Here is a 26,622-nt window from a genome sequence, read left to right on the forward strand (position 1 = left end):
GATATAAGTAAGAACTTTACACTACTTCATATTAGAAATGGCAACAGCGGAAGATGAATGTCCCGTAACAAGAAGATAGAGAAAAAGAAGAAGTTTATTGACACGGATTACAAAGGCGGACGCGCGCAATTTTTCAGGATTTATACAGATCCCAAATACAGATCAGCAGGTACCAGAAGGTAAGAAAAGTTGCTTTTGCATAATATTGCGAAACAAAACGTCAGATAATGTCTTACTTTATACACTCCATAATAATACTCGTATGTTGAAGCACAGTACAATCCATCAAGCGGTGAAGTGAATTATATTTATATAGCGCTTTTCTCTAGTGGCTCAAAGCGCTTTACATAGTGAAACCCAATATCTAGGTTCCATTTAAACCAGTGTGGGTGGCACTGGGAGCAGGTGGGTAAAGTGTCTTGCCCAAGGACACAACGGCAGTGACTAGGATGGCGAAAGCGGGAATCGAACCTGGAACCCTCAAGTTGCTGGCACGGCCACTCTACCAACCGAGCTACACCGCCCCAAGAGGCGGTATAGCTCGGCTTCATAGCTTCCCAAAGTCGTACTAAAACATTTTGATCCATTTTTGAGCGCCGTGTGTACTGTTCTATATTCTCAATGGAACATATAACATGTTGGTGTTGTTTACTTGAGTCATATTGCAGTCTACACATATCTCTTGTGTGTGACTGCCATTATTTTGCAGTCTACACATACACTACCGTTCAAAAGTTTGGGGTCACATTAAAATGTCCTTATTTTTGAAGGAAAAGCACTGTACTTTTCAATGAAGATAACTTTAAACTAGTCTTAACTTGAAAGAAATACACTCTATACATTGCTAATGTGGTAAATGACTATTCTAGCTGCAAATGTCTGGTTTTTGGTGCAATATCTACATAGGTGTATTTCCAGCAACTATCACTCCAGTGTTCTAATGGTACAATGTGTTTGCTCATTGGCTCAGAAGGCTAATTGATGATTAGAAAACCCTTGTGCAATCATGTTCACACATCTGAAAACACTTTAGCTCGTTACAGAAGCTACAAAACGGACCTTCCTTTGAGCAGATTGAGTTTCTGGAGCATCACAATTGTGGGGTCAATTAAACGCTCAAAATGGCCAGAAAAAGAGAACTTTCATCTGAAACTCGACAGTCTATTCTTGTTCTTAGAAATGAAGGCTATTCCACAAAATGGTTTGGGTGACCCCAAACTTTTGAACGGTAGTGTATCTCTTATGTTTGACTGCCATCTACTGGTCACACTTATCCTTACACCATGTACCAAATAAAATAGCTTTGAGGTCGGCAAGCACAACCCAAATGATTCCGTACATTAGGCGCACCGGGTTATAAGGCGCGCTGTTAAGTTTTGAGAAAATGAAAGGATTTTAAGTGCGCCTTATAGTCCGAAAAATACGGTAATCACTTGTTTGATGTAAAATGTTCAAAACCGAGGGCCGAGGGCCAAGACAAAGGGTAAGGGGGGAGAATTTGGACTCAGCCTTAGGTTTATATTTCAAAGCATTTGAAGCTTATTTGTGATTAGACCTTTACTGAGCTTCAGGAGTACCACTGGGCCTCAAGACCCAAAAGACCCTGCAGTAGGCCCACATTTGCATGTTTTTTTTATCGGTAGGAGACTCGGGCTGTACCGCAGTGTGTGTCTTCACAGTGTGAAGTGTGTATACATGCGCCGTAGTTGTTTTTGTGTCTGGGTATTTTGAGACGGAGGATAAAGACACCCCGCCCTCCCAATTGAAGTGGATTTGAATATGAAAAGGCTAACAGCGCTAAATAACCCCTGAGGCTAATAGCAGTAGCTGACAAAGCTTGTCAAAACATTCAAACACTTCGCCACTTTTTGTTTGTGTGGAACATCCTTCTGGATTGTGCACATATTTCCTGTTTCGATGCTATGCTGGGCGGGTGTGGCCTCATCAACAAACTACTCCTGAATAGCTGAGTGTTGAGGCTTTTCGGTTCCCAGCAGCCATTTGTGAGACGCTCGGAGAACACAGGTGTGCGTAATTAGACTCAGTGGCCCTCATTAGCCTCATTAGTAGCACCTGTGCTGCAGCGACAGACTACTAAAAGGTTTGTTGCTACGTCATTAATAATGTTATGATTACGTGCACTTTGAATCAAATCATTGTGTGAATGCTTTGGTTTTCTACACCAAAATTCATCTACTTATTAGTATCATTGTGTGAATGCTCCAAAGCTTTCACACATATGGCTTTTTTTCTTCTTCTCCAGATTTTGGCGCGCTCTACCTTGCACATTTTTCACCCGATTCAAACCGTTTCAGCTTCAAACTGTTCAGCCTATTTGGGAATCGCGGGCTTTCCATTGAGAAATTCTAAAAACTCCCAGATTTCCCAGAACTCCAGGTTTTCCGGGATATTTTTCCCCATTAAAAATGAATTGGCCATTTTTCAAAGTTCCACCATTTCCAAAAATTTTAAGCGATTCAAACCATTCCCCTTCAACATATTCATCCTGGACATTCAAACTATCATTTTTCCAAGTTCAAAAACATTCCAGGAATTCCGTTTTTTTCAAACCCTTTTTTCACCCTTTTTTCTCTTGCCTATCCTTCCACATGTTTCAACCCACTTCAACCGTTCCACCGTCAAATCATTCCTCTTAATCAGGACAAGAAAACAAAGTTGTTTTTTAACTGGAAAAATTCTGGGTTTTCCCGAAATTCCAGGAATTCCGTAATTCTATTTCTCAATTAATAGTGTTATTACTTCAACATTTCTCCACCGATTTGAAAAATTCCAACACCAACCATTCACAACATTCAAAATATTTAGCATTTTGCCGAAATTCCCATTGAAAAGAATGGGACATTTTTCTAAGTTCCACAACTCTCATATGTTTTATCCGATTAAAACCGTTTCAACTCCAAACTGTTTAGCCCAGGGGTCACCAACGCGGTGCCCGCAGGCACCAGGTAGCCCGCAAGGACCAGATGAGTAGCCCGCTGGCCTGTTCTGAAAATAGTTCAAATAGCAGCACTTACCAGTGAGCTGCCTCTATTTTTTACATTTTATTTATTTACTAGCAAGCTGGTCTTGCTTTGCTCGACATTTTTAATTCTAAGAGAGACAAAACTCAAATAGAATTTGAAAATCCAAGAAAATATTTTAAAGACTTGGTCTTCACTAACTGACAAAGAAACAGATAACAGATTTGGTGTCCAGTTCAAAGTGTGACATGATTTATTTAAAAATTTGAGAGTTGACTTTTGTATTTTACATGAGGTATTTGTACAAACAAGGTGCAAAGTAATTCATGATTTGTTAAAAAATGTTAGTGGCTAGCTAGTTAAAATGGGATATTGTGATTTCACAAGACTGTCTTAGAAGTGATCATTTGAAAATGTTCAATTTGAAAAATGTGCACTTAGAGAAAATATAAAAATAAAATGTTGCATATTGATATTTATCTGTTTCTATATATATTTATTGTGAGAAATCATTAAGAGGATCAGTGTTTCCACAAAGATAAATATCATTAATTATTAATAATAACATAGAGTTAAAGGTAAATTGAGCAAATTGGCTATTTCTGGCAATTTATTTAAGTGTGTATCAAACTGGTAGCTCTTCACATTAATCAGTACCCAAGAAGTAGCTCTTGGTTTCTAAAAGGTTGGTGACCCCTGCTTTAAAATGTAATATCGGAAATTATCGGTATCGGTTTTTTTATTATCGGTATCGGGTTTTTTATTTTTATTTATTTATTTTTTTATTTTTATTAAATCAACATAAAAAACGCAAGATACACTTACAATTAGTGCACCAACCCAAAAACCTCCCTCCCCCATTTACACTCATTCACACAAAAGGGTTGTTTCTTTCTGTTATTAATATTCTGCTTCCTACATTATATATCAATATATATCAATACAGTCTGCAAGGGATACAGTCCGTAAGCACACATGATTGTGCGTGCTGCTGCTCCACTAATAGTACTAACCTTTAACAGTTAATTTTACTCATTTTCATTAATTACTAGTTTCTATGTAACTGTTTCTGTATTGTTTTACTTTCTTTTTTATTCAAGAAAATGTTTTTAATTTATTTATCTTATTTTATTATTATTTTTAAAAAGGACCATACCTGGTTGTCCAAATTAGGCATAATAATGTGTTAATTCCACAACTGTTGATATTGGTATCGGTAATTAAGAGTTGGAAAATATTGGAATATCGGCAAAAAGCCATTATCGGACATCCCCAGTTATACTTGTATAGCGCTTTTCTACCTTCTACTATAACAAAGCGCTTCGACACTATTTCCACATTCACCCATTCACACACACATTCACACACTGATGGCGGGAGCTGCCATGCAAGGCCCTAACCACGACCCATCAGGAGCAAGGGTGAAGTGTCTTGCTCAAGGACACAACGGACGTGGCGAGGTTGGTAGAAGGTGGGGATTGAACCAGGAACCCTCAGGTTGCTGGCACAGCCACTCTCCCAACAAGCTAACTGTTAGCATGTTTACGTTAGCATTCTAGCATGCTAACATTAAAGTGCTATCTTTTTTAGCTAATTTTGCAACCGTTTTCCCTACAGGCATTTAACCTGGTATGTGACACTTGTTAACTGTTAGCATGCTACCATTAAAGTGCTAACTTTTAAAGCAAATTTGACACTTTTTTTCTCTAATTCCCCAGCCATACACCTTAGAGTCATATAACTTGGTATGTGAAACAAGCTATTTGTTAGCACGGTAACAATAGCTTACTAGCATGCTAACATTAGCGTGCTAACTTTTTGAGCAATTTGTTACCCCGCAGTCATATAACTTGGTAACTGTCAGCGAGCAAACGATAGCACGCTAGCAAGCTAACTTAAGCATGCTAACTTCAGTACGTTGGCTATGAAGTTGGCGTGAGGCAGTGCACATTTCCACGTCAACGTCAGTCCTGACGCATCCGACTTTGCCGTGGAAAAGAGTTACATTATACTCATTTTTAAATGTTACATTAAAAAATTAAATGTTATTATTAGAGATGTCCGATAATGGCTTTTTTGCCGATATTCCGATATTTTCCAACTCTTAATTACTGATTCCGATATCAACCGATACCGATATATACAGTCGTAGGATTAACACATTATTATGCCTAATTCTGTTGTGACGCCCCGCTGGATGCATTAAACAATGTAACAAGGTTTTCCAAAATAAATCAACTCAAGTTATGGAAAAAAATGCCAACATGGCACTGCCATATTTATTATTGAAGTCACAGAGTGCATTATATTTTTTAACAGGGCGGGGTTGAGGTGGGGGTTGGGGTGTATTGTAGCGTCCCGGAAGAGTTAGTGCTGCAAAGGGTTCTGGGTATTTGTTCTGTTGTGTTTATGTTGTGTTACGGTGCGGATGTTCTCCCGAAATGTGTTTGTCATTCTTGTTAGGTGTGGGTTCACAGTGTGGCGCATATTTGTCACAGTGTTAAGGTTGTTTATACGCCACCCTCAGTGGGACCTGTATGTCTGTTGACCAAGTATGGATTGCATTCACTTGTGAGTGTGAAAAGCCGTAGATATTATGTGATTGGGCCGGCACGCAAAGGCAGAGCCTTTAAGGTTTATTGGCGCTCTGTACTTCTCCCTACGTCCGTGTACCACTCCGTACAGCGGTGTTTTAAAAAGTCATACATTTTACTTTTTGAAACCGATACCGATAATTTCCGATATTACATTTTAAAGCATTTATCGGCCGATAATATCGGCAGTCCAATATTATCGGACATCTCTAGTTATTATCAAACAATTAACACACAGCAGAACCGAAAATTGGTACCATTGAGTACCGGTACTGACATTGAGTTTTTTTTTTTAAACATGTCCTTTGCGAATTAGTCTGATTGTTTATATATCAATGATGAAATCTTAACATTGCAACACATGCCAATAAGGCCGGGTTAACTTATAAAGTACAATTTTAAATTTCCCGCTAAACTTCCGGTTGGAAACGTCTATGTATGATGACGTATGCGCGTGACGTCACGACGGCAACGGAAGTATTCGTACCCAATGTGTCACCATACAAACTGCTCTGTTTTCATCGAACAATTCCACAGTATTCTGGACATCTGTGTTGGTGAATCTTTTGCAATTTGTTTAATGAACAATGGAGACTGCAAAGAAGAAAGTTGTAGGTGGGGTCGGTGTATTAGCGGCTGGCTGTAGCAACACAACAAGGAGTACTTACTTGGATAGCAGACGCGCTAGCCGATGCTAGCCGCCAACCGCATCTGTGATCGGGTGAAGTCCTTCGTCGCGCCGTCGATCGCTGGAACGCAGGTGAGCACGGGTGTTGATGAGCAGATGAGGGCTGGCTGGCGTAGGTGGAGCGCTAATGTTTTTATCATAGCTCTGTGAGGTCCCGTTGCTAAGTTAGCTTCAGCATTGTTAAGCTTTGCCAGGCTGAGAACTATTAACCGTGTAGTTACATGTCCATGGTTTAATAGTATTGTTGATCTTCTGTCTATCCTTCCTGTCAGGGATTTATTTATTTTGTTTCTATCTGCATTTGGGCCAGATGCTATCACATTAGCTCAGTAGCTAAAGAGCTTCGCTGATGTATTGTCGTGGAGTTAAAAGTCACTGTGAATGTCCATTTCGCGTTCTCGACTCTCATTTTCAAGAGGATATAGTATCCGAGGTGGTTTAAAATACAAATCCGTGATCCACAATAGAAAAAGGAGAGTGTGTGGAATCCAATGAGACCTTGTACCTAAGTTACGGTCAGAGGGGAAAAAGATACACCCTGCACTGCCTCTCTAGTTCTTCACTCTAACGTTCCTCATCCACGAATCTTTCATCCTCGCTCAAATTAATGGGGTAATCGTCGCTTTCTCGGTCCGAATCTTTCTCGCTCCATTGTAAACAACGGGGAATTGTGAGGAATCCTTCCTCCTGTGACGTCACGCTACTTCCGGTATAGGCAAGGCTTTTTTTTATCAGCGAGCAAAAGTTGCGAACTTTATCATCATTGTTCTATACTAAATCCTTTCAGCAAAAATATGGCAATATCGTGAAATGATCAAGTATGACACATAGAATGGATCTGCTATCCCCGTTTAAATAGAAAAAAAATCATTTCAGTAGGCCTTTAAAATAAATAAAGAATAGTGAACAACAGGCTGAATAAGTGTACGTTATATGAGGCATAAATAACCAACTGAGAACATGCCTGGTATGTTAATGTAACATATTATGGTAAGAGTCATTCAAATAACTATAACATATAGAACATGCTATACGTTTACCAAACAATCTGTCACTCCTAAATCCCATGAAATCTTATACGTCTAGTCTCTTACGTGAATGAGCTAAATAATATTATTTGATATTTTACGCTAATGTGTTAATAATTTCACACATAAGTCGCTCCTGAGTATAAGTCGCACCCCCGGCCAAACTATGAAAAAAACTGTGACTTATAGTCCGAAAAATACGGTAGTCAGTTTGGACTTTTAAGAAAGAAGTGGGGGGAAAAGGAAAGCCAGAAACAAAAAAGTGTTAGTGGAAATATTAGGAAATATAACAAAAAAAGTGAGAAGTACAGCAGGAAGGTCGGAAGGACAAGACAGAGAGCGAGAGAAGGAGGTGGAAGGGGGCGGCAGGGCGTGTCGCTGCAACCAGTGGGACAGCACCGGTTGCCGGGGTGATGGGCGATGTGAGCTGGTGATTAGCAGATGTCGTGCGAGGCGGGCCTTTAAACGGTGTGGGATTAGAGGACACGCAGTGACCGGTGGCCCGCCGTTAACTGGGAGCGAGGATGCCGCCCCTCTCCGTACGACCGCCGAAGCTTAGACGGCCTTTCATGTCGCTGAGGGCAGCGGCAGGAGAAGGGGGGTTGTGGGACGGGAGATGGCGGCGAGAGGAGAGAGCTCCTAATTGTGAAGATGCCAGTGGTGGCTAGCAACAAAGTTGGCAAATAGACGAGCGCCATTGTGTGAGTGTGTGACAATAATGAGTTTTCCCGCTGATGCCTCTGTGGCCACGTGTACCTTAAAGATGCAAACCTTCCTTTTGGGCTTTTCCACACGTGGAAATAAACTACCTTTATGCTCCGTGGGAGCGTGGGAGCTGCTTTTTTTGGCCCCTCTGAGCATCTGACATGCAAATTCTTTTATTTGGCATCCCCATGCACTCACAGAGAAGTGTGTGTGTGTCTATTGGGTCATTTATGTGTATGAGTGCAATTGTGCAAGTTGACTGCTGTTCTGTGCTTTATTAAGATGCTGGATGTGAGCTCTGGGGTTGCACCGGCTGCTGAGCACCACTGAGTTGTTGTGTTACTCGGAATATGTGTGTTTGTGTGTGTGCGTGTACTACTTTCCTTTTCTTTCATTTGTCCTCTAATTTAGAGAAATAAATGCTGAACCTCAGTTCCCCTATAGCAGGGGTGTCAAAGTCATTTTAGCTCAGGAAATGGAGGAAAATCTGCGCACAGGCGGCCCGACTATTAAGATCATGGCATTAAAAGTAAAAAATAAAGACAACTTCAGATTGTTTTCTTTGGACAAAAATAGAACAAGCACATTCTGAAAATATTACAATGAAAATATAGGAAAAAAAATACAGACAGCGGTAAAGTTTAGATCCATGAAGTAAAGAGGAATGTGAATAAATATTTAGAAGTGAACACATTTACATATGCATGGAAATGTGTTTTCTTTTAATGAATTAACGTTTATGACAACCTTTTTCCAAAACACAATATAGAATTAGGGATGTCCGATAATGGCTTTTTGCCGATATCCGATATGCCGATATTGTCCAACTCTTTAATTACCGATACCGATATCAACCGATACCGATATCGACCGATATATACAGTCGTGGAATTAACACATTATTATGCCTAATTTGGACAACCAGGTACGGTAAAGATAAGGTACTTTTTTAAAAAAATGAATCAAATAAAATAAGATAAATAAATTAAAAACATTTTCTTGAATAAAAAAGAAAGTAAAACAATATAAAAACAGTTACATAGAAACTAGTAATTAATGAAAATTAGTAAAATTAACTGTTAAAGGTTAGTATTATTAGTGGAGCAGCAGCACGCACAATCATGTGTGCTTACGGACTGTATCCCTTGCAGACTGTATTGATATATATTGATATATAATGTAGGAAGCAGAATATTAATAACAGAAAGAAACAACCCTTTTGTGTGAATGAGTGTAAATGGGGGAGGGAGGTTTTTTGGGTTGGTGCACTAATTGTAAGTGTATCTTGTGTTTTTTATGTTGATTTAATAAAATAAAATAAAAACAAACAAACAAACAAAAAAAACGATACTGATAATTAAAAAAAAAACGATACCGATAATTTCCGATATTACATTTTAACGCATTTATCGGCCGATAATATCGGCAGACCGATATTATCGGACATCTCTATATAGAATGTGAGATATAACAGGATAATGCATACATTTATCATTTGTTTTCAAAACGCTTACAAAAAAGTGGGACCCCATTTTTATGACTTAATGGGGGTCCCTGGGACCCCATTTTGAAAATTCCTAGCGCCAACACTGATGGAGTATTGGTGCGTGCAAAACAGCCGGTTCTAATACTAATCAAATATCATCCCGACACTGATTGATTGATTGATTGAAATTTGTATTAGTAGATTGCACAGTACAGTACATATTCCGTACAATTGACCACTAAATGGTAACACCCGAATAAGTTTTTCAACTTGTTTAAGTCGAGGTCCACGTTAATCAATTCATGGTAATTCAATTCATAGGTGTTAGAGCCTCCTAGTCTTAAGTCAACAGTTCTGCTTTTGAAAGTACCATATGTTTCGGTTTATAAGTCGCTCCGGAGTATAAGTCTCACCGGCCGAAAATGCATAATAAAGAAGGGAAAAAAACATATATAAATCGCATTTTTGGGGGGAATTTATTGGATAAAAGCCAACACCAAGAATAGACATTTGAAAGGCAATTTAAAATGTCTAAAGAATAGTGAACAACAGGCTGAATAAGTGTACGTTATATGAGGCATAAATAACCAACTGGTATGTTAACGTAACATATTATGGTAAGAGTCATTCAAATAACTATAACATATAGAACATGCTATACGTTTACCAAACAATCTGTCACTCCTAATCGCTAAATCCCATGAAATCTTATACGTCTAGTCTCTTACGTGAATGAACTAAATAATATTATTTGATATTTTATGCTAATGTGTTAATAATTTCACACATAAGTCGCTCCTGAGTATAAGTCGCACCCCCGGCCAAACTATAAAAAAAACTGCGACTTATAGTCCGAAAAATACGGTATATAAAAATTAGAGATGTCCGATAATATCAGTCTGCCGATATTATCGGCCGATAAATGCGTTAAAATGTAATATCGAAAATTATCGGTATTGGTTTTTTTATTGTCAGTATCGGTTTTTATTTTTTTGTTTTTTTTATTAAATCAACATAAAAAACACAAGATACACTTACAATTAGTGCACCAACCCAAAAAACCTCCCTCCCCCATTTACACTCATTAACACAAAAGGGTTGTTTCTTTCTGTTATTAATATTCTGGTTCCTACATTATATATCAATATATATCAATACAGTCTGCAAGGGATACAGTCCGTAAGCACACATGATTGTGCGTGCTGCTGCTCCACTAATAGTACTAACCCTTAACAGTTAATTTTACTCATTTTCATTAATTACTAGTTTCTATGTAACTGTTTTTATATTGTTTTACTTTATTTTTTATTCAAGAAAATGTTTTTAATTTATTTATCTTATTTTATTTGATTCATTTTTTTAAAAAGTACCTTATCTTCACCATACCTGGTTGTCCAAATTAGGCATAATAATGTGTTAATTCCACGACTGTATATATTGGTTGATATCGGTATCGGTAATTAAAGAGTTGGACAATATCGGCATATCGGATATTGGCAAAAAGCCATTATCGGACATCCCTAATAAAAATGTCACTCAAGTGTGTGGTGACGAGGGTGAAATCCTTCCAACAGCTCTTATTATCAAACATTATTACTTCAATTTATGAGCTTACTTGGTTCTTTGACAAAGAGCTCTTTACTGAAAACACTCAAATCAATGTCGCCCGCTAAAATGAATTAAAATCAGTTTTAACAAGAAACATGCCCTTTAGGAAGAAAAACTAACTTTAAGAAAAGAAAGAATAACAGTCGTTCTATAAAGTAATGTAATAATAATGTACAGTGTTTTAACCATGGATTGTGTACTTTACAGTATCTCCTTCCAGCTGCTTCTCTGTCAAACACACCATCAGCAACCTTTCCATATTTTCGTGGATAAATGTCTGGCACTTAGGTATTATTTTAACACTCTTGCCTGGCATTAGGCTCATTCTGCTTCCTATGGTGCAGACTAGCAGTGCTACACTCGGTCATGTTTTTGATGATTTCTTTCTTTAATTCAATGAATATCATCCACTTTCTCACCGCGGCGCTGCCCTTCACATTTAAATCCTTCCTTCCCGTGGTTAGAAAACAAAGATGCCAATTTCGGGCCGGTCCTAATACTAATCAAATATCATCCCGGGGGCCATAGATCAACACTCTATATCGAACTGTGTCAAACTCAAGGCCCGGGGGCCAGATCTGGCCCGCCACATCAATTTGTGTGTCCCCCGAGAGCGTGGAAATATGTGTAAATAAAGTACCTTATCTTTTCTTTATAAATGTACTACAAAAATAAATGTACTACGTACAATTACATATATTTACACTTTAATCATCTCTAATAATGAAACAAAATATAGCCCGAGCTGTTTGTTTACATGTTTTTTTTTATTTGTCTTTGCTATTTGGGCTTATTGGACCCTAATTACAATAAAAACTAAGAATCATCTTTTGATGTGATGTACTTAAGTCCATAAGTACACAAACGTGCACTTCATGTTTAGTGAAATGCTTATTCTTATTTTTACACTTTTTTCCCCAAAATTCCATTGTATGTTATACTCTTCTGACACCACCAGATGGCAGTATAAGTGTCCACATAAGCGGTGTACACAATTTTGGAAATAAGAGCTAAAAGGTGCTGTCCACGCATGTGGCCACTAAGCCTTTAGAGCAGGGGTCACCAACGCGGTGCCCGCGGGCACCAGGTAGCCCGTAAGGACCAGATGAGTAGCCCGCCGGCCTGTTCTAAAAATAGCTCAAATAGCAGCACTTACCAGTGAGCTGCCTCTATTTTTTTAATTGTATTTATTTACTAGTAAGCTGGTCTCGCTTTCCCCGACATTTTTAATTCTAAGAGAGACAAAACTCAAATAGAATTTGAAAATCCAAGAAAATATTTTAAAGACTTGGTCTTCACTTGTTTAAATAAATTCATTATTTTTTTTACTTTGCTTCTTATAACTTTCAGAAAGACAATTTTAGAGAAAAAATACAACCTTAAAAATTATTTTAGGATTTTTAAACACATATACCTTTTTACCTTTTGAATTCCTTCCTCTTCTTTCCTGACAATTTAAATCAATGTTCAAGTAAATTAATTTTTTTTATTGTAAAGAATAACAAATAAATTTTAATGTAATTCTTCATTTTAGCTTCTGTTTTTTCGACGAAGAATATTTGTGAAATATTTCTTCAAACTTATTATGATTAAAATTCAAAAAAATTATTCTGGCAAATCTAGAAAATCTGTAGAATCAAATTTAAATCTTATTTCAAGGTCTTTTTAAATTTATTTTAAAAATTTTGTTCTGGAAAATCTAGAAGAAATAATGATTTGTCTTTGTTAGAAATATAGCTTGGTCCAATTTCTTATATATTTTAACAAAGTGTAGATTGGATTTTAACCTATTTAAAACATGTCATCAAAATTCTAAAATTAATCTTAATCAGGAAAAATTACTAATGATGTTCCAGAAATTCTTTTTTTAAGTTTTTCTCTTCTTTTTTTCGGTTGAATTTTGAATTTTAAAGAGTCGAAATTGAAGATAAACTATGTTTCAAAATGTAATTGTATTTTTTTCGTGTTTTCTCCTCTTTTAAACCGTTCAATTAAGTGTAAATATAATTAATTATTAATAATAACATAGAGTTAAAGGTAAATTGAGCAAATAGGCTATTTCTGGCAATTTATTGAAGTGTGTATCAAACTGGTAGCCCTTCGCATTAATCACTACCCAAGAAGTAGCTCTTGGTTTCAAAAAGGTTGCTGACCCCTGCTTTAGAGGTTAAATATCTGCTTGACTTATGATTTCAAAGCAAGTAATCCAACAAACTGTTCATGTAAAAATGTTACAGCAAAAACATTTTTACGGTAAAATCCTCTTTAAATATAGAGTAACAATACACTATAACACACAACGACCGTAGATTTTACAGTATAAAAAACTTGCATGACTTTTTACGTTAAATAAAAAATGATACCGTTTTTCCATTCCATTTAATTTAATGCCATGTATTTTTTTATTTTATATGCTGTAAAAAAAAACAAAAAAAACCCCTGCAAATATTACGGTAAAATTGTGGTGCCTCAGCTGCCAGTTTTATACAGTACAATCTAAAGATTTGGTTTTGTACAGCGTACGTTAAAAAATACAGACAAATATACACATTTTATATATACACATTTATATTCCTACTGCATATTATTCACTGTTAAAAGCGGCCCTCTGAGGGCAACCATAACTGCGGTGTGGCCCTCGATGAAAACCAGTTTGACGCGCCTGCTCTACATGAACAATGAGTATTGCTCTAAACCCCAATATGTTGAAATAGTTTTTGAAATGTTGAGTTTTTCTGTCTCTCTGCAGGCGTTTATTCGTCCATTCAGGGAGCATCACATTGACCCAACTGCCATCACCCGCCACGACTTCGTTGAAACCAATGGCGACAACTGTATGATCCCCATTTTGCCACTGGCACATATGGCCTACAAGTTCCTCACTTACACACCAGGTGACACACACACACACACACACACACCAGTGTTTCCCATAAACTGCCAAGATACCTGTGGCGGTGGGGGTGTGGCTATGGGCGTGGTCACCATGACATCATCATGTAATTTGCATAATTCACTACAATGATATGATTTTCTCTAAAAAGGCTCAAAAAATGTATACTTACTAATTAATAATAACAGTTTTGTTTTAAACGTCCATCCATCCATCCATTTTACAATATAATTACAACACTTTATGTACATATTTATATACAGATTTGAACAATAAAATATTCACTGAAATATATTTATTAATTGTGGTTCTTACAAAAAATATATCTTATAAAATATAAAAGCTAAAATGTCTCTTAAAGCTCTGCCCCTTTATTTAGTGCATACTAAATAATTTAACTTTAGCCTACTACTACAACCATATTATTTACCAGCAACATAAAGTGAAACAGAGGCAGAGGTGTCCTGCCACAGTCAGTAACAAATAAACAGAAAACAGTAGTGGTCAAATACAAATAAGGCAACAAGAGAAGTATCCTACACTTCTCTTTTGTGAAATAAATCTGAACAGCCTATATGGGCATCTACATCAACTATATGATTTGCCTGAGAAACTGGAAAGGACAAAAAAATAAATAAAAAATAAAAAATATTTGTGGCGGACGTAATTCTTTCGTGGCGGGCCACCACAAATAAATGAACGTGTGGGAAACACTGCACACACACACACTAATAGGATAAATGCCCACTAATAAGAGTGTACTGAATTTTTAATTGAGGAATATAACTGGTAATATTCACAAATATTTCAGTTAGATGGAGACGCACCGCATCAAACAAACATAACAAGGGAGTGATGGATGAACTTTATATTTACTAACAAACTGAACTGAACTGTGCTGTATGCGCTGCTCTACCAACACACACACACACACACACACACACACACACACACACACACACACACACACACACACACACACACACACACACACACACACACACACACACACACACACACACACACACACACACACACACACACCACACACACACACAGAAGCTACTATGGTGTCCTCACACCCGATCAGAAATCACAAAAATCCCTAACTTTACCAACCATATTGCTACAATGATAAACATTTAAAAAATGCAAAAACCCATCCATATTAATATCAGCAAGGAGCTGAAGATGAAAGAAGAGCAAAGAATTGCCTCCTCACTCAAATTCTGTGGCCTGCTTTTTGCTTTTAGGTGGAACTTAAAATGTCTGATAAAAGTGTTCTTTCACAGAGACATGGTTTGCACACGGAGGCACATTCGACTCCATCCAAAAGTTTGTAAATGGAAAAGTTGGCAAATAGAGGGGTTAGTGATTCGAGGTTCCACTGTATTGTTATTTTAATCATGAAAAAACTTTGCTTTACTGCAGGGGTGTTAAACTCATTTTAGCCCTAGGGCCGCATGAAGGAAAATCTATTCTCACGCGGTCCGGACTGGTAAAATCATAGCATAATAACTTAAAAATAAAGACAACTTTACATTCTTTTCTTTAACTCACTTTGGCCAAAAATAGAACAAATACATTCTGAAAATGTACATGCTACAAATAATCTTCTTGGCAAACCACTTGACGTACACTACCGTTCAGAAGTTTGGGGTCACCCAAACAATTTTGTGGAATAGCCTTCATTTCTAAGAACAAGAATAGACTGTTGAGTTTCAGATGAAAGTTCTCTTTTTCTGGCCATTTTGAGCGTTTAATTGACCCCACAAATGTGATGCTCCAGAAACTCAATCTGCTCAAAGGAAGGTCAGTTTTGTAGCTTCTGTAACGAGCTAAACAGTTTTCAGATGTGTGAACATGATTGCACAAGGGTTTTCTAATCATCAATTAGCCTACTGAGCCAATGAGCAAACACATTGTACCTTTAGAACACTGGAGTGATAGTTGCTGGAAATGGGCCTCTATACACCTACGTAGATATTGCACCAAAAAGCAGACATTTGCAGCTAGAATAGTCATTTACCACATTAGCAATGTATAGAGTGTATTTCTTTCAAGTTAAGACTAGTTTCAAGTTATCTTCATTGAAAAGTACAGTGCTTTTCCTTCAAAAATAAGGACATTTACATGTGACCCCAAACTTTTGAACGGTAGTGTAAGTGAGGAAAAAATGGGTGCAGTTTCAAAAACACCATGAAGAACACAATGAACTTAGACTTTTCTACAAAGCCATTAACTTTTAAACACTTCCTGTTTAGCATTCTAACGTTGGCAGTTTATTAAAAATGTTCGGAAAAGCAACCGATTGTTCCCACAAACCGCCGCATTGGTGAAATCCGCATACTGCCACAACACATTCATTTATCATCATTCAAATATTACAATTAAACATGGTGTCAGTTATCAAAACGACACCATAGCTTTGTGATGTGGCTTTTGGGACCTAAGACCTCGTTTTAATTCTTCCACCTTCTGTAGCCTTTGTTCCGTGTCCATATTCCTGTCTTTGTGTTTCTTAGACGTTTTATAGTGCCTTCTTAGGTTATATTCTTTCATCACAGCCACACTTTCTCCACATAGGTTTGCCTTTTACCTCCGTGAACATGTACTCTGCCTCCCACCTGGCTTGACACCCCCTGTTCTCACCATTCACCTTCCATTTAGCCATTATTGGGGAGGGGGGCTGCTGAAAGTTGACATCTGCCCTGAATGCTGATGAATAACGAAGCCGAGGCCCACTTGCGGCGCTGCACTGAGTTTGCAGGCTACCATTGCATTGTGGGGAATGGAGTATTGATGCGTGCAAAACAGCAGCAGGCGGCTGTGGCCTGCGGGCCGGTTCTAATACTAGTCAAATATCATCCCGGGGGCCATAGATAATTTGTGCAGCCCTTTGACACCCCTGCTCTACTGTGTAACAACTTATAGCATTAACACACAAACACATAGGAATTGCACTTCACGACACACACACACACACACACACACACACACACACACACACACACACACACACACACACACACACACACACACACACACACACACACACACACTACACTGCAAAAAGTCAGTGTTCAAAAACAAGAAAAATTAGGGGTATTTTACTTGAACTAAGGAAAATTATCTGCCAATAGAACAAGAACATTCGGCTTGTCAAGACTTTCCAAAACAAGTAAAATTAGCTAACCTCAATGCACCCAAAAATACCTTAAAATAAGTATATTCTCACTAATAACAAGTGCACTTTTCTTGATATAAATAAAAAATATGAGGCCTTTTTTCTCAATGATGTAGCGGCTGGCTACGGGGTGTTAGCCATTGGCTTTGGCTGGGCGGCGGGACTTCCGGGGAAGTTAGGGAAGTGACGTCGTTGATAGGAAGTAGGGGTTCGAGTTTTGCCGGCAAAAGGGGATAGACACATATTGGAGCTGTTGTGTGGTTTAATTACATCTTGTGTAATAAATACAAGACAAACGAAGAAGTCGTATGAGCCTACATTCCTGGGATTATTACAATATGTTGAAAAATACTCTTAAATGAAGTAAATGCTAGTGGCATTATCTTGACATAATGATATGCGCTCGGCATTACATTTATTGAAACTAGCAAACTTACACTAAAAACTAGTTTATTGTTCTTAATGGAAAGGCAACAAGGCAAGCGCTTGTTACTCTCGGTGTCTCCTAGCCGCTCAGGCAAATCATATTGTCTAAAAATGCATTTTCCCATCGATAACATGACATCATCGCGCCAAGTGCGTGCTCTTTCTGTCAATTAGTGCGCGAGGAGTATATATATATATATATATATATATATATATATACAGCCTGGCCCCCAGCCAAATTTGTTTTTATTGTAATTTTTAATAATTAATCTGAATGTGCTATTTCTGTTTAAAATTGTTAGAAATGTCACATGTTAAATGTTTAAATATTAACTGTCAGTTTACTGTACTGTGCCAGCTGTACTACTATATGAGTACATGTTTTCTATTGTTTCATTGAAAATAAAACCGCAAAGTCCATTTGGCTGTCATCTGTTTTAATTATGAGACACAATTGTGTCAAAGTCATGATTTTTTTGTTGATGCTTGAAATAAGAAATGATGACTTTGAAAAAGTAGTTTTATACTTGTGAGTGTTGATGACACAGCTTTGCAACAGTTGATATTCTAGTTTCAAGCATGTTTTACTCAATATAGCTCATCAAATCTCAGCAACAAGCTGTAATATCTTACTGACATCATTTAGGACCAAAACACTTAAAACAAGTAAAACACTCCAACATAAAATCTGCTTAGTGAGAAGAATTATCTTATCAGACAGAAAATAAGCAAATATCACCCTTATTTGAGATATTTAATCTTACTTAGATTTCTGTTTTTGCAGTGTAGATGTCAAACAACCAATCAGTAGTGCTGTGTAATTATGATTGACATGTAAACGGTGCAATAATGGCCACTTCAGTTGTTTCTTCCACGTTGAAATGCATCATTGACCTAAACTCCTCATGCAATCATCGGGTGGCCTACTTAGCACATTTGTAGGTCCCAAAAACTCCACTGTTCCCACTAACTTTAAAATATGCATTCTGTTTTCAATTTGGTACAGTTTGGTACAGCTCTAACATCGCAATTTATTAGATTGTATGCGTTATAATGTTGTAGACCAGGGGTGCTCATTACGTCGATCGCGAGCTACCGGACGATGGCGGAGGGTGTGTCAGTCGATCGCCAGGCGTGGTTATTTACAGCTAGAATTCACCAACTCGAGAATTTCATATATATATGTATATATATGTTTTCATACATATATATACATATGTATAGTGAATTCTAGCTATATATATATATATATATATATATATATATATATATATATATATATATATATATATATATATATATATATATATATTTTATTTACATAAAAGAAATACTTGAATTTCAGTGTTCCGGTGGCTATCCATTAGATGGCAGTATTGTCCTGTTTAACTTCTCCGTTCATGATGAGTATATCATTTCGGCCACCGTGTTCAATGGAGAAGTCTGTTCTACATATTTACAGGCAACATACACCTTCCCCTTCGAACTGTCCTGGATGAACTGAAATTCTTGTTTCCATTCGTTTTGGAACTTGCAAGCGTATTTCTTCATCTTGCTCGTCGACGGCGTCGCCATGTCTGTAATTTCCTCGTTCTTCTGCTTCGTCTCCTTGTTGTGTGCGCAGTTGTGCACTCTACTCTCTAAAAGCCCTAGATGTTATGACGTCATTGGGCAGGCAAGCTGTTTATATTGTGGGAAAGCGGACGTGAGAACAGGCAGTCCCCACTCAGTCTCAGGTCCGCATTGAGCTGGAGGGGGCGTGGCCTCCAGCTCCGGCTGAATACCGGGAGTTTGTCGGGAGAAAATCTCTGCCGGGAGGTTGTCGGGAGAGGCGCTGAATACCGGGATTCTCCCGCTAAAAACGGGAGGGTTGGCAAGTATGGTAGGTCGTGAGTTCAAACCCCGGCCGAGTCATACCAAAGACTATAAAAATGGGAGCCATTACCTCCCTGCTTGGCACTCACCATCAAGGGTTGGAATTGGGGGTTGAATCACCAAAAATTATTCCCGGGCGCGGCTACCGCTGCTGCCCACTGCTCCCCTCCCCTCCCAGGGGGTGATCAAGGGTGATGGGTCAAATGCAGAGAATAACTTCGCCACACCTCGTGTGTGCGTGACAATCATTGGTACTTTAACTTTATAAAAAGGAGTATGGAAGCTGGACAAATAAGATGGCAAAAAGCAACCACTTTCATGTGGTGTTGGACAGAAAGAAGGACTTTTTCTATCCGCCATTTGAAAATGTGGACGTTATCATCACTACTGTCTGATTCCAATCAATGCAAGTCATCAGAATCGGGTAATACACCAACTTATATTCTTGTTTTCATGAAAGAAAGGAATCTATATGTGTTAAACATGCTTGTATTATCATTAAACACCTTTTAACTTGTTAACAAAAATGTCTCTCTCATAAATAAATGAATATAAATGATATATGTGACCTGTGCTGGCAAAATGAGTCACAATGAGGAAATTTTAAAAACGGAGTTATTGTTATTTACACATTCTCCATCCTTCAAAATGATATATGGTTTGTTGGAATCGGACAGAAAATGACCGAGTTACATCCGATTGAAGTCGACCAAGTTTGAGGGTCCGTTTTGAGAAAAACCAGCTTAAAGTTGACTGTTCCAGAACAGAATGTTCCAAAACAAAACTCCATAGCAACCATACCTTAAAAGTCCTTGTAGCAACACCAAAATTGGTACAATTAAAGTCAAATCCCATGTCTAAAGGAAAAATATATATTCAACTCTATTGAAAACGGTTATGTACAAAAATGTCAACACTGTTATGTCACAGTTTTTTTGTTGACTGGTCAGTTTGTCAGCTGGTCAGCTGGCCGTAATATTCCTGACCAGCAGTGTACCCTCTCCACCTTCTAAATCCATTACGGAATGTAAAACAGTCTAACTTATCCACAAAAATAATAATTAAATGTCCGAAAATCACCTTTTTTCACATAATATTCCGCTCAAATTACTGTGTTGTTTTTCATCAGGGCGCTGCCATGATACCACAATGCACCGCGCGGGGTGATTCAACCAATGAGGGTACACGTCACAGCGACCCTTAGCAACAAGCCGGATTTGTTTACGTCGGGACAGGTTTAAAAACTTGAATTATATTGGTTCAGAATGGCGTCATCTGGAATTCCATGCTCATTTTTAGAAAGTAGGTAAAGCGACTGGGATGAGAATCAGCACCTCCAAGTCTGAGTCCATGGTTCTCGCCCGGAAAAGGGTGGAGTGCCATCTCCGGGTTGCGGAGGAGACCCTGCCCCAAGTGGAGGAGTTCAAGTACCTCGGAGTCTTGTTCACGAGTGAGGGAAGAGTGGATCGTGAGATCGACAGGCGGATCGGTGCGGCGTCTTCAGTAATGCGGACGCTGTATCGATCCGTTGTGGTGAGGAAGGAGCTGAGCCGGAAGGCAAAGCTCTCAATTTACCGGTCGATCTACGTTCCCATCCTCACCTATGGTCATGAGCTTTGGGTTATGACCGAAAGGACAAGATCACGGGTACAAGCGGCCCAAATGAGTTTCCTCCGCCGGGTGGCGGGTCTCTCCCTTACAGATAGGGTGAGAAGCTCTGAGGAGCTCAAAGTAAAGCCGCTGCTCCTCCACATGGAGAGGAGCCAGATGAGGTGGTTCGGGCATCTGGTCAGGATGCCACCCGAACGCCTCCCTAGGGAGGTGTTTAGGGCACGTCCGACCGGTAGGAGGCCACGGGGAAGACCCAGGACACGTTGGGAAGACTATGTCTCCCGGCTGGCCTGGGAATGCCTCGGGATCCCCCGGGAGGAGCTGGACGAAGTGGCTGGGGAGAGGGAAGTCTGGGTTTCCCTGCTTAAGCTGCTTCCCCCGCGACCCGACCTCGGATAAGCGGAAGAAGATGGATGGATGGGATGGATGGATGGTAAACTTGGCATCACAATGATGCCAAATATGGCTAGGGGGATTCCCCCTTATTGAAAACACTGGATTTTCTCAAGGAATTTTAACACAAAGGACTAATTTCTGAAGACATACCTCGTACAAAACCTTCAAATAAAGGTGATTTAAGATATTTTCTTGCTATTTCGATGATTGGGATCGCTAGATTGTGGCTTTATGGACTCATTTTTGTGAAAATCTCCATTTCAACCAAGATACATTTTTTTCACTTATTTGCCTGTAGCTCAAAATTAGCCTGTGCGCATTCCCACTCGTTTTGCCAGCACGGGTCACATGTATGAATGAGGTAGATCCCCCCCACTTGGACAATTGAAAAGTACCGTATTTTCCGCACTATAAGGCGCATAGAATAGACCAGTGATTTTCAACCTTTTTTAAGCCGCGGCACACTTTTTACATTTACAAAATCCTGCGGCACACCACCAACCAAAATGACACAAAATGACACTCTAACACAGTATATAATACATATAGTTAATAATATAGTTTTCTAAATGTATTTATACTCACTACTATTACAATGGCTTTACAAGCTCGCAGTATTAATGTTTCTGCCACAGTGTGGGACTTTTTTGATTTAGCTACGAGTTCAACAAGCTTTGAGGGCTCTCTTGTTTACCTTTGTGGTTTTTCTCAGAAAAGTTGCCTGTTTCTCATTGTTTGTACGTAAGCGTACAAAATAGTCCAGGGGTCGGCAACCCGCGGCTCCGGAGCCGCATGCGGCTCAGCTACATACATGCCGACCCCCCCGATTTTCCCAGGAGATTTATGGATGTCAGTGTCTCTCATAAATTACTCCCAGGGAAAAAATAATCCTATTTACACTCTAATTACTAAATAAAGGGCGTGCCCTAATTGCACTGCAGTAATTGTCCTCTATAGCATTTACACACAGCGTGCCAGTCCAGCCACATGTTGCATGTTGTTATTACTTGCACACACAGGAGACAGCAAAGCATACTTAGTCATCAGCCACACAGCTTACACTGACGGTAGCCGTATCAAACAACTTTAACATTGTTACGTTACAAATATTCGCCACACTGTGAACCCACACCAAAAAAGAATGAAAAACACATTTCTGGAGAACATCCCACCGTAACACAACATAAACACAACACAACCATTACCCAGAATCCCATGCAGCCCTAACTCTTCCGGTCTACATTATACACCCCCGCTACCACCAAATCCCCCCACACATCAACCCCCCCCCTCTCCGTGCGTTGGTTGAGCGGAAGAGTTAGGGCTGCATGGGATTCTGGGTATTGGTACCGTCAGTGTAAGATGTGTGGCTGCTGAGTTAGTACGCCTTGCTGTCACTTACGTGAGCAAGCTAAAACTGCATTCTACATGTGGTCGAGCAGGTACACTGTTAGGGCAGACTGTAGAGGGCGCCAAATGCAGTGTCATCACGCTCTGATATTCGGGAGTCTCCCGGGAAAAGTGAGAGGGTTGGCAAGTATGACGCTATCAAGCGCCATTAGTTCAAAACTCGCGGGCTGCACTAACATCAAATGTCCACATTAAAGTGCGTGCCGGTGCGTGTGTCGGAGACCCCTGGTTAACATAGCACAAAGCATTTAAGCTTTGTATGCAGTGTTTTTCATTTTAACATTTTTTTTGTGGCTCCCATTACTTTCTTTAATTTGTGAAACTTGCCAAAATGGCTCTTTGAGTGGTAAAGGTTGCCGACCCCTGAAATAGTCCATCGGGGTGTTTCGTTTGGAGATGGCGTTTAAGCTTGCTTGGCACCATGGCGCTATTGGACAGCTTCTCACCACACACCAAGCACTGCGGAGTCGGTGCTGTCGCATCCCCGGTGAAAGTCAATCCAAATGAAAGATAGCTTTCGCTTTATTGCCTCGAGCTCACCGTCTTTTTTTAAATTTTGTAGACCACTCATACTAGAGCCTTCATCTGGGTCAGAATTTTGTCCAGGACCCTGTTCGCCATTTGCATCTTCCCTTCTCAAAAACTTCTCCATCACTGTCACTTGCTCGCCTCCTCTTGCTGCGATCCCAAACTGTCACTGTCACGTGATGCGCAGCGCTAACTCCATTGTCTTTACAGGTATTTATCGCCCTCTGCTGCCACCTACTGAAATAGATGAGTATTACATTATCTGCCGCACTTTATTATAACACGGACACCCGACAATGGTTAATTAGGAGATATTAAATAATTTCTCACGGCACACCAGTGGTTGAAAATGACTGGAATAGACGCTACAGTAGAGGCTGGGGTTACGTTATGCATCCTGTAGTTGCGAGACCTGTTGTGGCTCAATATTGGTAAGGCGCACTGTCAGCTTTTGAGATAATTGGAGGTTTTTATGTGCGCCTTATAGTGCGGAAAATACGGTAGCTTGCAGAAAGAGTGTGGGCACCCCTGTTGTGGAGTGGAATATCCGACATCACAAGGAGTGCAACAACTTTTGAAAGTTGCACTTTCAGGGTCGCTGGCTGTGACTTTGAGCGTGTTGCTTGGTGCTGGCGAGGCAGCACAGCTTGTGGGGGTGCTGGAAGTCAGGGAGGCATGGGGGAGTTGCACTGGTAATCGTGTGCTCTGACCTCATTGAACGCAGGGCGCCACCGGAGGAAGAAGATGAACCGTGAAAGGAGCGTCACATGTCGTTGAACAGGTGACTTCTTCAGCCGACATGTTGGGCTGAAATGAGCTGACATTTAATTGATTTGATTCAAACTAAGCTGTGATTCCAAATTGTAGAATTGTTATTTTTATTGACGGATTAATTTGCCTTGATCAGGTCTGAATTGCACTTTACCCTTTAGTTTTTTTCGGGATGGGGCAGCAAACAAAGGTGGGTGTCGGGAGGCGACATCCACGCCTGTCATGTGACCCGCACCGTGCATCGACATCTCCACCTGTCATGTCTGCACCTGAAGGGGTCACAGTTAAGGGGGACATAAAGGAGAAGGAAGTAGGGCGTGGCGAGGTGACACCTTAGCGTGTCATGTCAAGCATCTGACGGTGACAAGCGGTCACCAGACAAAGACGCGGACCCGAGGTGAAAGGCGTGAGGTGACACGCCCCAGCTGTCATGTCTGCACCCGAGTAGGGGGTCAAGAGGTCGCTGTTTCAACCAAAGAGGGAAGTTGAAGGCTACACAAAGATCATGTGTGGCCAAGGTGGGAAAAAGGTCACACTCGGTCAGGACTCGGCTGAGTGAAGAGTGTGATGTTGGCGGCTTTAAATAGTGGAGATATGACAGATTATTCGGGGTGTAACGATTCGTTGCCGATACGATTCAGAGACACTTTTATTTTTTTTAAATTATACAATCCCAAATGATTCAGTGAATGGACTTTCTTTTTTTGTCCTGTCCAGCTTCTCAGGCAAATCATATAGCAGGGGTCACCAACCTTTTTGAAAGCAAGAGCTACTTCTTGGGTAGTGATTAATGCGAAGGGCTACCAGTTTGATACACACTTAAATAAATTGCCAGAAATAGCCAATTTGCTAAATTTATCTTTAACTCTGTTTTTATTAATAATTAATGATATCTACACTTAATTGAACAGTTTAAAAGAGGAGAAAACAGAAAAAAAATGACAATTAAATTTTGAAACATAGTTTATCTTCAATTTCGACTCTTTAAAATTCAAAATTCAACCGAAAAAAAGAAGAGAAAAACTAGCTAATTTGAATCTTTTTGAAAAAATTAAAGAATTTATGGAACATCATTAGTAATTTTTCCTGATTAAGATTAATTTTAGAATTTTGATGACATGTTTTAAATAGGTTAAAATCCAATCTACACTTTGTTAGAATATATAACAAATTGGACCAAGCTATATTTCTAACAAAGACAAATCATTATTTCTTCTAGATTTTCCAGAACCAAAATTTTAAAAGAAATTCAAAAGACTTTGAAATAAGATTTAAATTTGATTCTACAGATTTTCTAGATTTGCCAGAATAATTTTTTTGAATTTTAATCATAATAAGTTTGAAGAAATATTTCACAAATATTCTTCGTCGAAAAAACAGAAGCTAAAATGAAGAATTAAATCAAAATGTATTTATTATTCTTTACAATAAAAAAAATTAATTTACTTAAACATTGATTTAAATTGTCAGGAAAGAAGAGGAAGGAATTTAAAAGGTAAAAAGGTATATGTGTTTAAAAATCCTAAAATCATTTTTAAGGTTGTATTTTTTTCTCTAAAATTGTCTTTCTGAAAGTTATAAGAAGCAAAGTAAAAAAAAATTATGAATTTATTTAAACAAGTGAAGACCAAGTCTTTAAAATATTTTCTTGGATTTTCATATTCTATTTGAGTTTTGTCTCTCTTAGAATTAAAAATGTCGGGCAAAGCGAGACCAGCTTGCTAGTAAATAAATAACATTTAAAAAACAGAGGCAGCTCACTGGTAAGTGCTGCTATTTGAGCTATTTTTAGAACAGGCCAGCGGGCTACTCATCTGGTCCTTACGGGCTACCTGGTGCCCGCGGGCACCGCGTTGGTGACCCCTGTCATATACACTACCGTTCAAAAGTTTGGGGTCACATTGAAATGTCCTTATTTTTGAAGGAAAAGCACTGTACTTTTCAATGAAGATAACTTTAAACTAGTCTTAACTTGAAAGAAATACACTCTATACATTGCTAATGTGGTAAATGACTATTCTAGCTGCAAATGTCTGCTTTTTGGTGCAATATCTACATAGGTGTATTTCCAGCAACTATCACTCCAGTGTTCTAATGGTACAATGTGTTTGCTCATTGGCTCAGAAGGCTAATTGATGATTAGAAAACCCTTGTGCAATCATGTTCACACATCTGAAAACACTTTAGCTCATTACAGAAGCTACAAAACGGACCTTCCTTTGAGCGGATTGAGTTTCTGGAGCATCACATTTGTGGGGTCAATTAAACGCTCAAAATGGCCAGAAAAAGAGAACTTTCATCTGAAACTCTACAGTCTATTCTTGTTCTTAGAAATGAAGGCTATTCCACAAAATTGTTCGGGTGACCCCAAACTTTTGAACGGTAGTGTAGTTGATGTAGATGTCCATATCGGCTGTACACATTTACATTACAAA

General features: G+C 38.9%; 1 protein-coding gene across 2 annotated transcripts in view; it reads left to right on the forward strand.

Moving 5' to 3' along the window:
* Positions 1 to 26,622, forward strand: part of si:ch211-212o1.2 (uncharacterized protein LOC492735 homolog) — a 91,067-nt gene that overhangs the window by 50,557 nt on the left and 13,888 nt on the right. For both annotated transcript variants that reach the window (XM_062036202.1, XM_062036203.1), the window contains exon 4: positions 13,840 to 13,984. In XM_062036202.1, coding sequence (XP_061892186.1) covers positions 13,840 to 13,984 — 145 coding nt within the window. The remainder of the gene's footprint in view (positions 1 to 13,839; positions 13,985 to 26,622) is intronic.

The sequence above is a fragment of the Entelurus aequoreus genome, linkage group LG24, assembly GCF_033978785.1.
Source record: "Entelurus aequoreus isolate RoL-2023_Sb linkage group LG24, RoL_Eaeq_v1.1, whole genome shotgun sequence".
In the NCBI taxonomy this organism is placed as follows: domain Eukaryota; kingdom Metazoa; phylum Chordata; class Actinopteri; order Syngnathiformes; family Syngnathidae; genus Entelurus; species Entelurus aequoreus.